Source organism: Harmonia axyridis, chromosome 4 (assembly GCF_914767665.1).
Source record: "Harmonia axyridis chromosome 4, icHarAxyr1.1, whole genome shotgun sequence".
Classification (NCBI taxonomy): domain Eukaryota; kingdom Metazoa; phylum Arthropoda; class Insecta; order Coleoptera; family Coccinellidae; genus Harmonia; species Harmonia axyridis.
In genome coordinates this window covers 44,914,321-44,927,160 of record NC_059504.1, presented here as the reverse complement: position 1 = coordinate 44,927,160, position 12,840 = coordinate 44,914,321, and the positions used below count along the sequence as shown (strand labels likewise).

Below are 12,840 nucleotides of genomic sequence, written 5' to 3'. Positions count from 1 at the left end.
ATAATGCATGAAAACATATGGGAAACATATATTTTTTATTTACAAAAGAACAACATTCAATTGCAAACTTAAAAGCATAATTTACAGAATATTTGCCCTTTCATATAAGTTAAGATTTTTATAATTAAATTATCTAACAAATAAAATTAAATAAATATTTCAAGTGATAAGTAACAAGCAATAAATTCTCTAACTAGATTTAAAAGGTAATACTTTCTCATATCAACAAAATTATTCTTTTCTGCAACATGGATATAATTTCAAGTGTAATAGTAATTGAATCGATTCATAATATTCAATAGATCAATATTATGGATTTGTTAGGAGAAGTTTTATTAAAAGAAAAAGAAAGAAAACTACATTTATGATATAAGACTAAAACATTTTTACAAAATTAATTTGGTTCTGAAATGAAAAATTATTCGAGCAAAATTGTAGTGAATAGGATCTATTGAATTCTCCGTTTTCATAAAATACCCGGTATAGGATCTCAGATAATCTTTATCAATAAAATTTTCATATTTAACGTTTTAATTAGCTTCAAGAATCAACAGCAATTAATTTCCACCAGAAAAATATAACCATCAAACATGCAAAAGAGTTCAAAATAACTATATATGTGTAGAATGTCATCGAAACAATTTCCCTGCTGTACATATAGCAGAATATACTAAAATAATTCATCTGTACATCATAACATCCGAACTTTGGTACATACAAATATAAGCATCGCACAAAAGTCGGCGAGCATGCTCTGGTAGGAACTTGTCATTCGGGTACTCTTCGTGAAGTTCCCTGCAGACTCCTTCATCTGATAACCATCTAGAGATGTCTGGACATGCAACCATCTCTGGAATGTTGTATCCGTTTCTTTCTCCTGAAATATATTATGAAGTACTTATTGTCACAGGGTAAATATAGGTGAGATGGCAAATTTACTTATCAAAGTTGATTTAAAATTTGAAACAATGTATGCTATGTACATCTATGATCTTGTTGATGGTCATAAGCTGGAGATCGCCTATCTTAAATATGGAATGAGAGTGTAACAAAAATTGGTAGAGTATGCTGCAAAGAAAGGCCTTTTATTTATGTGCCAATTTGAATTACCCAGTATATTTTTCATGGAACATCTCTTATGTGGCAACAAATACTGGGTTTTCATGTTGTGGTCTGGATCCCACAGCTCTGTTTCAATGACATATGTCAATCAGAACTGTCATCTGAAGGTTAGCCATTTAACAATATGGATCGTTTATCTACTGCTGCATGTGTGAAAACTTAGTACAAAAAATAATGATTCTGTGGTAGCATCTCCATACTAATAACATATATAGGGTGTTTATTTTCGAGGTATATAACTTTAAGTTGGCATTACTGTTCAAGATGATGACCGGTTTAACAGCTGTCAAGTGATTTATTCTCAGTTTGGTTTGGCAATTCATCATGCATAGACTCACGCCTGAACAACGCTTGCAAATAGTGCAATTTTATTTCGAAAATAATGGTTCTGTGCGGAATACGTATCGCGCACTACGTCCATTTTATTTTGTTTAGCGATGAAGCGCACTTCTGGTTGGATGGCTACGTCAACAAACAAAACTGCCGCATTTGGAGTGAAGCTAATCCTCAAGTGTATGTCGAAACAGCGTTACATCCAGAAAAACTGACTGTTTGGTGCGCTTTATGGGCTGGTGGAATTATTGGTCAGTACTTCTTCAAAAACGACGATGGCCAGAACGTTACAGTCAGTGGTGATCGGTATAGAGCCATGATTACTAACTTTTTCATTCCTGAATTGAGCAACCATGATGTCCAGGAGCTGTGGTTCCAACAAGACGGCGCAACATGTCGCACAGCTCGTGCCACAATCGATTTATTGAAAGACACGTTTGGTGACCGCCTAATTTCACGTTTTGGACCTGTGAATTGGCCTCCAAGACCTTGTGATTTAACACCGCTAGACTACTTTCTGTGGAGCTATGTAAAGTCATTGGTCTATGCGGATAAGCCACAAACCCTTGACCATTTGGAAGACAACATTCGCCGTGTTATTGCCGATATACGGCCACAAATGTTGGAAAAAGTCATCGAAAATTGGACGTCCAGATTGGACTACATCCGAGCCAGCCGTGGCGGTCATATGCCAGAAATCATATTTAAAATGTAATGCCACAAGATTTTCTTGCGGATAAATAAAATTCATGTCAATCGAATAATCCATCGTTGTTTCATTGCAATTTAAAGTTCTATAGCTCTAAAAAAAAACACCCTTTAGATGACGATTTTTTGCATTAAGTATTAAAGCCAACACATCTTTTCCAAGGAATAGTTTACTCATTTTTCATATATAAGATGACCAACAAACTTGAAAAACTTTATTAACCCAAGAACACACCAACATGTTCTCAACAACATAAATTCTCTCATTAAAGGCTAAATAAAACGGTATTTTCCAACATCTTTGAACATTTCTACCTTTAAAGGCTTGAATATTATAGAGATTTATTGCTAATTTGTAAGACAACCCACTTGTAACACAGTTCTTTGAATTCTATTGATTTTGAAAGGCTTTTGAGAATCGTTATCGGCACAATCCTAACCTAACTTATTTCTTATCTAACTCACCTTTTCTGTCCGCCATAGAATCGAAGAAACACCAAGGCGCCTCGTGGCCAATACCACATTTAACAAACGTAACATAATGCGATGTTTCTATACAAATGACAGCAAAAAGCTCCATAAAAAGTCTAGGGGGTTTCACATGGTTTTCAATAATGGTGTAGTCGTAGGATACATCCAAGGGTTCCGGTAGGTGATGCATTCGTTTCTCATGTTTATGAGCCGTTTTGAGACATACCTCGCAGAATGCAGTGCTTGCTAGACCAGCATTATTGAAATCGAAACATTGCCTACACTCATAGCGAGCTACTTTCCCACAAACTATACACTGTCTGGGTGCTGCAAAAAAAAAAACAACTATTTCAAGATGTATTTGAGAAACTTAATATGCTTTATCAGTTAAAATTATGTTTCGTATAGCATTTTAGTTTTGTACAGTACCTACATTCAGTAGGTTTTGTTAATGAACTAACATCAATAAGTAAAACATTAATAAATGGAATGGAAGCAAAGTATATAACTTCAGGTATTATTCAAACAAGTATCAACATCTTGGTGAAAAAATTTTTGAACTAAATAATTATAACTCAGCAGAAGTATAGGGTCTTCCAATAAAAGGTTTCATTTTCAATAGCCCGCTATCTGGGCAGCTGTTACTTTTAAAGCTGTCATATTTTGACATTTGACAAGTAAAAACTACGCCAGTACTAATAGCGTATTCGACTGATTGCACCAATTCGAATTAATTCGAGCTGATTATGTCATTTAGCTCTACAAAAATTCGAATTTATTCGCACTGGTGCTGCCAGTCGAATACACTATAAAAATGGACAACGAATTGAAATTACTGAAATTCAATAAAAAAAATGGTGAAAAATTTGCAGTCACAGCTCGCAACACTAAAGCACTTTTGTCTCTACGTGAAGCACCTTCTCCACAGGTTTGGCAATTTCTTGTCGATCTTGGGAATTAGGCATTCCATAAACGACAATACACAGTATTTTGCATAAAGACCTGTCACTGTTTAGTGAGGTTTTTGAGCTGGTGATGTGTTTGGACCTTACTTATTTGAAAATGAGGCTGGTGCAGTTGTTACAGAAAGGAATTGCACTACCGAGCTATGATTATTGAATTTTTATGACCCGAATTGGAAGATATTGATAGGGACAACGTTTATTTTCAACAAGACGGCACTACACCATCAAAGAAGCAATTGCAATTTCCCAAGAACAATTTCCTATTATTTCTCGAAAAGATAATTACAATTGGCCGCCAAGATCTTGTGATTCAATACCTTTAGACTTTTTTTTGTGCCACGCAAAGAACAAGGTCTATGCCAATGCTTAAAGATGGAATTCGTGAAGTTATCAAGGACATACTGCCGTAAATTTGATACGAAGGATTTGATGCTGCAACTGTAGCAGTGACGCCATCCCTAATGCCTTCCTCTTCACAATAAAATAAACATCCATGGATTCATATTCAAAAATACTATTTTTTTTTATATCAAAACGAAACCTCTTATTGGAAAATGCTTTATATCTTATTTATTCATAATAAACTCACACTCTTCGATGACATCCGTAACATCCAACAATTGTGAAGGCAAAATCCTTGGATACATCTTGTAGTTCTTCCCAAACCTTGGCATCTGAAGTATCAAGCAGGAAGGTACTTCTTTTAGTTTTATATTGCTGGTGAGAAAACTTTGCTCGAAGAGTTGTTGAACAGTAGGCAGAGTAAGCTGTGCATCTTTTTCCACAAACAACTGGTAGTGAAAAGCCTCTTGACCTGAATTCAATTTCAAGAATGGTTCCGCTTTAAGTATCTGGGCTAAAAGGGAGTTGAGGAATTCTTCCGGATCTTTCTCTTCGCTTGTCAATCCAGAAACAGAACTTAAGCGATCCAAAAGTTTTCTAAGGTTCATCACGTGTCCCGCGCTGACGTATAGGTTTTTTCTCAGAGGGTTCACTACTTCCTCTCTAAGCACACGTTGAACCTACAAAATCAAACATTATATAAAGTAGTCAAAATTATGATAAAAAATAGTTCTTTTTTGTGAATTCTACAATAATTTGAATGTTTGTTTTGTGGAACGTAAGAACTGAAAATATATTTACCTCTTCATAATCAGGAATATCATTAGGCCCCTTTGGTCGGAAAAGAAGACTGTCGAACACTCCAGTAAAAGTAAACATTGAAAATAGAGTGACATCCAAATAACAAGAATTATGATGTCCTTGAATGCCCTTGTATTTCCCACAAACGGCCACTACATCTTCTTCTGTGGGCATGCACAAAGGTGCTACACATCCTCTAATAATAGTACAATCTCTCTGAAAATAAATGCAATGAATAAGATTAGTGCATGTCAAATAAACTGCTCCATACAGTGAATAAGCCATGCAGTATAGCAAACGATTTTTATACCAAGTGGAATCTTTTAACTTTTCAAAGTATTTACTTCTAATTTTGTATGATAATACATACAAAATTGAAATTCTAATGAATTGAACCAAATGAAACGGTGAATAGTACTCAATGATCTAATAATATATAGAACTAGTCGTGCAGTGCATTGACCCCAACATTAGAGAGAGAAAAATTTTAAGCCCCATGTCACGTGATTACGAGGTGAGGGATAGGATAATGATGTTTGAATTTCAACCAATGATAAGGAAAGCCAATTCACGTGATCTAAAATGGTTCAATATGTTCAACCAATCAAATTATCGGCTGGCTGTTTGGGCCTCTGGTCACCAGATGAAAACATCGTGTGCCTCACCTTTGAGTTAGATTCGATTCCTCTCTCTCTATGCGCTATCTATTTATTATTAGATCATTTATAGTACTAATAAGTAAACTTTAATGTCATAGGTGAACTTTCGCTTCACATCAGTTCGAATGGGGAAAATATGCATGTTAACATTAAGGACTTATCCATTTCTGCTTGTTCAAGTTGCAGGGCTTTGTCCCATTTTATGGAACACACTCTGTAGGTAAAATGGGATAAAGCAGGTTTTTTTTTTAGAAAAATGAAATTTCTGTTTGAAATATGCTTGGACTGACCTAATGTTACAAGTAAAAACTCAACCTAGAATTCCAGTATAAAAATTTCAAAATAGTGGGTTTTTAAAAAAAAAATTGAGCCAATTCAGTCCTGGATGGTATTAATGGTTGAAAAACAACTGAAAAATGCACCCACCTACCCTTGTTGTTAAGTGAATCGCAATATTCATGACAAATGTTTTAAAAAATTAATAAACTGTTCAATAAGTGCTTTTGGTCTACTACAAAAAGCTGCTTAGCTTCAGTTCACTACATTATCATATAAAATAGAAACTCACATTGTCCATCAAATTGTCTGTCGGTTGATGAACAGGAGTGGGCAATCCGTCCTGAAACCTAGAGTCCTTGTGGCACTGTTGGATAGGAACAAACAGAGCTCTCTTCTCCGAACAGTTGAAAAGTCTGTATCCATTGTGGGTACCATCTGTCAGTTCTAAAGGTAAGCTTTCAGGATCGTTCTCCAATTCAACGCCGACCAAGATGAAGTTAGTTCCATTCTCTACGCCCAACCATCTGATCACCCCGTACAGTGGCTCCTCGGTTACATCATTGGAGATTTCGACAAGAGTCCCAAGCGTTAGATCGTTAGTGGTGCCCTTTTGGGGTTCCGTATATTTGGGTTTATCACAGTTCCTCGACGTACAAGCCCTCGCTAGAGTATCACTTTTCTCGTTTATCTCTAAAACGAATAGTGGCAAATTATTAATGATGTCCTCCTCCTCTAATTCTTTAATGTTAGCGTACAAGTTTCGATTCGATTTCTTTTTGGAACAAGAATAGTAATCGTTCGGACTGCCGAAATCGAACCTGTGGTTGAAATTTTTTCTTCTGCTCAGAGACATAATTTTTGAACTTTACGGAAATTTCAGTACCAACTTTTCGACAACTTCAGGTTACAGCACATCATCTGCCCGAGTTTTGTTTAGCCACATGTTAACAGTTCAGAAGTTTCACTAGAATGTACGTCTCAAAATAGCACGGCTTATTTCTGTTTCAGTCGATCTGAGAGCGCGTCTATTTTTGGCATAGCGCTATGTGTATTTGAATAATTAAATACTGAAGAGTAGGTTGATTGAACAATTTCTGCGGGGGAATAAAATTGCGAGACGAATTGGCATTTCATGAATAATCACTTAAAATTTCAAACGATAATATCCGTATAATGCTAGAACGCGTATTGCAATATCGAAATATTGGTCTTCAACAACAAGAAGTCTCCATGGAAAAACACTTGAAAATAGATCGTAGATGTCATAAAATAAGCTTAGATATTTGTAAACATAACGCCATCGAAATATTAGTCAGTTTGTGTCTGCATCATAAAGTTATTCTCGATTAAACATGTCAGCTTATGAGTCAAATTTTCGTCGTTTGCGGGAGGTTTTCATTTTCTGATTTAATATGAAGAAATCAGCGGTTGAGGCTCATCGAATGCTCCCTAATACCTATGGCGAGGCCGCTATTAGTGAAAGTAGGTGCTGAGAGTGGTTTCAATGCTTCAATGATTTTGTCGTCGATGACCAGAGATGGAAGAGAGAAGGTTTTCGAAAATGCAGAATTGGAGTCATTTCTTGATTAAGACTCGTGTCAATCGAAACATTAATTCAGGATCATTAGGAGTGACGCAACTAGATATTTCAAAACGCCTGAAAATTATGGGAATTATTCAGAAACAAGTAAATTAGGTGCCGTACGAGTTAAAGTCGAGAGATGTTTAACGGCGGAAGGGATTTCTGCATAGCATTGTGACTGGAGACGTAAAATGGGCTCATTACGATAATCCCAAGCGCAGAAAATAATGGGGATATCCCGGTCATTCCTCCACGTCAACGGCCAAACCGAAATACAGCTCGTGTATTATGAGTTGTTAAAACCAACTGAAACAATAACAGGCAATCGTTATGCGTTTGAGCCGAGCATAGAAAGACAAACGGCCGCAATACAACGAGATACATGTTAAAGTGATTTTACAGCATGACAATGGTCGACCCCATGTTGCGAAAGTGGTCAAGACATACTTGGAAACGTTGAAATGGGAAGTCCTACCCCACCCACCGTATTCTCCAGACGTTCCTCCCTCGGACTATCACTTGTTTCGATCAATGGCACACGGCTTGGCTGACCAGCACTTCCGGTCTTATGAAGGAGTAAAAAATTTAATCGATTCGTGGATCGCTTCAAAAGATGACCAGTTTTTTCAACACGGCAATCATACTCTGCCCGAAAGTAGTGGTCAGCGATGAACAATACTTTGAATCACAAATATATAACCATTATACTACAATAAAACCTCGAATTTCGGAAAAAAATGGCGGAAGCAAAGTTGTACGCCTATGTACCGGGTTTTTCACCATAATTTGACCCCCCCTTTAACTTTGTTACTAGAAGAGGTACAAAAAAATGTTTTCTACAAAAGTTTCACGAAATCGACTAGTGTTTTTTAAAATGATTTCACAAAACGAAATATACAGGGTGTTTCCTAAACATGCGGCAAAAATTCAGGGGGTTGTTCCTTGGACTATTCTAAGAATATTTTGTCCTTTGATGATTTTTGAAAAACCTATTTGTTTCGAAGATATAGGGGAAACAAAATTTCAGATAATAACATTTTATTATGAAAAATTACATGAAAATTCAACTCAACCTACAGAAACTGTTGAAAATGACCACCTCTAGCCAGCATACAAGCATCCAATCTTCTCCTCATTGACTGCCGAACCCTTTCAAAAACACCAGGATCATTTCTTATTAAGTTACACCCAGCAATGATCCGATTTCGCAAGTCTTCCACATTTTCTACTGGAGTGGTATAAACTAATGTTTAATCTGTATTCCTTTACCATCTGCACTTATCAATTTTTAGTCAAAAAACTGGCCGTTTTTAGTAATTGGAATGTTGTTAAACAAATTTAAAAATAAATTGTACCTACTTAGTAAACACAGTGCGGTACGCATTTTTATTTAAACTATTATTAATTTTAAAAATATGAAAAATGTTGTTCGCCCTGTATCTTCGAAACAAAGAGGTTTTTCAAAAATCATCCAAGGACAAAACATGCTTAAAATAGTCCAAGGAACAACCCCCTGAATTTTTGCCGCATGTTTAGGAAACACCCTGTATACAGAGTGGGCAACATATTGATTGCAACTTCATTTTTTCAAATGGAACACACTGTATATTTTTCTATATTTGACTAGCTCTTTTTCCCCTGATTTCGAATATATAACATATGTTTGTCCTATCTCCCTTATTCTGAGTACCACAGAGTTTCAAATTTTAAGAACCACCTGGCATGCTCAGTAATCAGTTTTCAAGTGGTAGGCTGCGATAACTCAAAATGTCCTTTTTTGAGTTATCTCGTTGACAATTTGACTATATGTCATATCTTTGCAACTCAAAAAAGGGCATTTTGAGTTATCGCAGCCTACTACTTGAAAACTGATTACTGAGCATGTCAGGTGGTTCTTAAAATGCCCTTTTTTGAGTTATCGCAGCCTACTACTTGAAAACTGATTACTGAGCATGTCAGGTGGTTCTTAAAATGCCCTTTTTTGAGTTATCTCGTTGGAAATCTGACTATATGTCATATCGTTGCCAACGAGATAACTCAAAAAAGGGCATTTTGAGTTATCGCAGCCTACTACTTGAAAACTGATTACTGAGCATGTCAGGCGCTGCAGAGTAGACTTCTGTTAGGCGGCAAATTACGTCTCAGCGTAGGGATACAGTTTGGGTAGCGACGGCTCTACTAATAAATAATATTTTTCATTCTCGATGGTGGGCGGTTTTTTATACACTTTATCCGAAAAGTAAGTATTGAAATTCATAAGGGTTCGTTTTGAAAAGACCATTTATACTCACTTTTATTTACCATTGTATTTCGTGAATCATTACCAACTTTTTTTTTCATTGTTGAAGACGATCCATTCTCTAAAGAGTGCGTACCTGCTCCTGAACTTCTAATTTTACCATATTTAGTTCCTTCTACGTCATTCTTCACGACATTCCCCTTTTTAGGCACGCCACTGTATTCTCCGTTTTTCTCTCGATCATCATACGAAGAATTTCCGAGCATATCGATCAGATCCAACTCCGATTTATTCCTGAATTTTTTTTTCGATTCACCTTCGTGTATCAAGTAAGTCTTATCGGCTGGCATCATAGAATTATTGTCAAAATCATTATTTGAGTTGGTCGACTTATCGACGTCCAATATATTTTGTAAAGAGAAGGAATTCCGTATATATGTAGTACTCTTATTGGACATGTTCGTGTATTCTCCATATTTCGTTATTATCTCCTCATTTTTCGGAGGAATTTCTAGTTCTTTATCTCGTAGGAATATATTAGATATGATTTTCCTTTCTAGAGAATCTTGTGAATCCGTTTTTTTCGGTACTTCTTTGAATGCAGTTATGTTTATGGGGTTTATTTTTTCTATGGTAGCAAAATAACCTTTGCCAGGTGAACAACTAAAGTATGGAATGCCTGAGCACGATCCATCGCACTTGTTTTGGTCCCTTTTCTCCTGGAATGAAAGGAACATATGGCTTGACTATTCAAACTATAAATTTAACTAAAAGTAACAATATATTCACTCCAACAACTATGAAAATTGATGCTAGTGCAACAAACGCTAAGTCGATATAATAAATCTTCATAGAGAAAGTAGTTCCACGCAATTACATCTTATAATTTCCGAGAAACACTTCGATTAACCCGCTTATATTTGTATTAAATTTTGGCAATTTCTTCAGTAACTTTCAAATGTTCATTATTTGATAGAATCAACCAACAATCAGGCGGAACTTGAAATGGGTAGCTATTTAATTAAATACTCACTCAATTATCAAAACATTACGCAATAATTCAATGTGGAAACTAAAGATTGATAGAATAATTTCAAATAGTCAATTGAGGAAAACAGCAGTGATTAAATATAATTAATCATTCAAGGAACTGAACATTTCAGTGTGTAAAAGGAAATATGCAAAAATTAGCGATAGTGTCCAATGATAGCCAGATGAATAAGTCAATATTCCTTGTCAAGTATTTCAAAATATGTTTATAGAGTTTGTCGGTTTTGTTATTGTTTCGAACGTCCGAATTTACGGAACCCTTAGTCGTATTTTGCTCATTAAAAATGCAAGCATCGTGACGAAATGATAGAGCGCTCTGTTCGGGGAACGAGGGTTCAGAAATGCTGCAGATCAAAAGATGTTTGTTTCAAATATCCATCAACACAAAATTCGATTACAGAGAAATATGTATTTAGGAGTGAATCTTCCGATTGAAAATTGTGTCACATGAGATCTCAATTTTGAGAAATTCTCTGAAGATTGAACTAATATATTTTTTGCTAATTTCTTCTTGAAGTTCATACACTCTACTTAAAATATAAATTACATAAAACTTTCAAGAGAAATTACATAGTTCACTATTTGGAACAATAAGTGAAACTTCATGGTTATGGTTCTTTGAATGGTATGTTTTTATGGAGAGCCGAATATTCAACCTGAAGCGTTTTCAAGCATTAAATTGAATTTTTATTGCAATATTGAAGTAATATATAACTATTTCACTTTTATACTATGAAGAACCAGAAAACAAATAATTATGTACCAACAAAAAGTTATAAATTCCACATATTTGAGCGTGTGGCTGTGTATGATGTAATTTTCAGAGACAATATCATATTTTTTTAATTCAGGCGTTTAATATTCAATAACATATGCTGCAGAGTAAATTAACAGTTGATAAAATGAGGATTTATTCAACTTTTGAATTTCTAATTGATATTCAGAATAATTTTCTATTAGAGAGAGAGAGAAATTAAATTTATTGATAAATCAAATGGCTATCGACCACAGTCTTCCAGCCATTTTCTATTATTTTCATGAGATTTTGAAAACAACATTAAGATATTTTACTGAACTTATTAATTCCAACCCAAAAAAAAAAAAAATTAAAAGAGGGAAATATTTTTAAATGAAACTGAACTTTAATCTATATGATTTTAACGAAAATGACTTTTTCACTACCTTAGTGTTTCCAATTAACACTTAACACTCTGTAGTAGTTTTTATTCATTTAGTAAATGAAAAAATATTGATTCATTCCAATGTTGCCTGATTTAGCAAATAACATTGTTTAAATAGTTATTCCTTTATTAACACAATCAGGATAGAATTTTTATTTACTCATTGAAAGATTCAATGTGAAACCCTGATCAGTCAAAAAAAATTGTGAATAAATTTGATTACTTACATGCAGCTGTACTCCAACACATTTACCTATTCCTTTGACAAGGCCAATATATTTTATAACCCCAAGAACAACATCATCACTGAGTGAAACTGCAACGGTCATATCTTTGGATAAGTTCAACAATTTCTCACACTTCTCCCTGTTTTTGGCCAACTTCACCCTTTCTTGAGGTGATAATGGAACAAGAAAAAACAGCAGTTTTTCATCGACTGGAGCTATTATATTTCTTTTACAAATGAATTGGAGAGATTCCCAAGTTTCGTTATCCTTCAAAATTTTAATAAATACTTCCCCACTGTCTAGGGATCCTAATATTTTAACCATGTTTCCAATAAAGGCAGTTCTGGTTTTTAAACCCTTGCCATCTTTTAGAAGGCAATTTTCTATTAATACACCACAAATTTGATTTTGTGAGTTACTGTGAGAATACATTGTGATAAATTTCAATATAAGAATCGATATCCAGAGTGAAACGGAATGTTTTTGTCATTTACAAAATATTGTTCACATACTAAGCTTATATTTTATATTCCTTAAGAAAAGAAAAACTTTTACATAAAGTTTGAAATTTTTTAACTGAATTTCAGAAATTCATTGCCAACAACATTAGATTTCACCACTAACATGAAACATAACACGAAATTTCTTATTTGTTGATGAAATTACACTGACAGCTGTGATTCACGGGAAATACTGGAACAGACGATCTACGAAACAAAAAACCTACAACGATTAAAAAAAAATTATATTTTAGGATGATTTTTGAAATTTTGACTAGTCATGGTACCCTATTTTTATACATCAATTCGTTAGTGTTTTGTAAAAAATAATATTGTTGATTTATTTTTGAATTTTTTTATAGGCAACACTTGTTACAGTTA

The 12,840-nt window shown here is 34.6% G+C and overlaps 1 protein-coding gene across 2 annotated transcripts; it reads right to left on the bottom strand.

The window, feature by feature from the left end:
* Positions 1–14: 14 nt before the first annotated feature.
* LOC123677544 (ubiquitin carboxyl-terminal hydrolase CYLD) lies at positions 15–12,625 on the bottom strand. 2 transcript variants are annotated; one of them, XM_045614114.1, is made up of 7 exons: positions 11,960–12,625; positions 9,554–10,220; positions 5,970–6,370; positions 4,743–4,958; positions 4,189–4,621; positions 2,629–2,961; positions 15–877 (listed from the first exon to the last, which is right to left on the bottom strand). In XM_045614114.1, the coding sequence occupies exons 1-7, from the start codon at positions 12,389–12,391 to the stop codon at positions 681–683; spliced, it is 2,679 nt and encodes an 892-aa protein (XP_045470070.1). In that variant the 5' UTR covers positions 12,392–12,625; the 3' UTR covers positions 15–680. The 2 variants fall into 2 exon arrangements, with proteins under 2 accessions (XP_045470070.1, XP_045470071.1); XM_045614115.1 differs by lacking the exon at positions 11,960–12,625 and adding an exon at positions 10,535–10,667.
* Positions 12,626–12,840: the final 215 nt, after the last annotated feature.

What these genes read in the sequence shown, in the direction of transcription:
- LOC123677544 (XM_045614114.1), bottom strand. Translation starts at nt 12,391, where the DNA reads ATGTATTCTCACAGTAACTCACAAAATCAAATTTGTGGTGTATTAATA. An exon ending in AAATACAATGGTAAATAAAA is followed by an intron (nt 6,371 to 9,553) that starts GTGAGTATAAAT and finishes TATTCGTTTTAG; the next exon opens with AGATAAACGAGAAAAGTGAT. An exon ending in ATATTCCTGATTATGAAGAG is followed by an intron (nt 4,622 to 4,742) that starts GTAAATATATTT and finishes TTGATTTTGTAG; the next exon opens with GTTCAACGTGTGCTTAGAGA.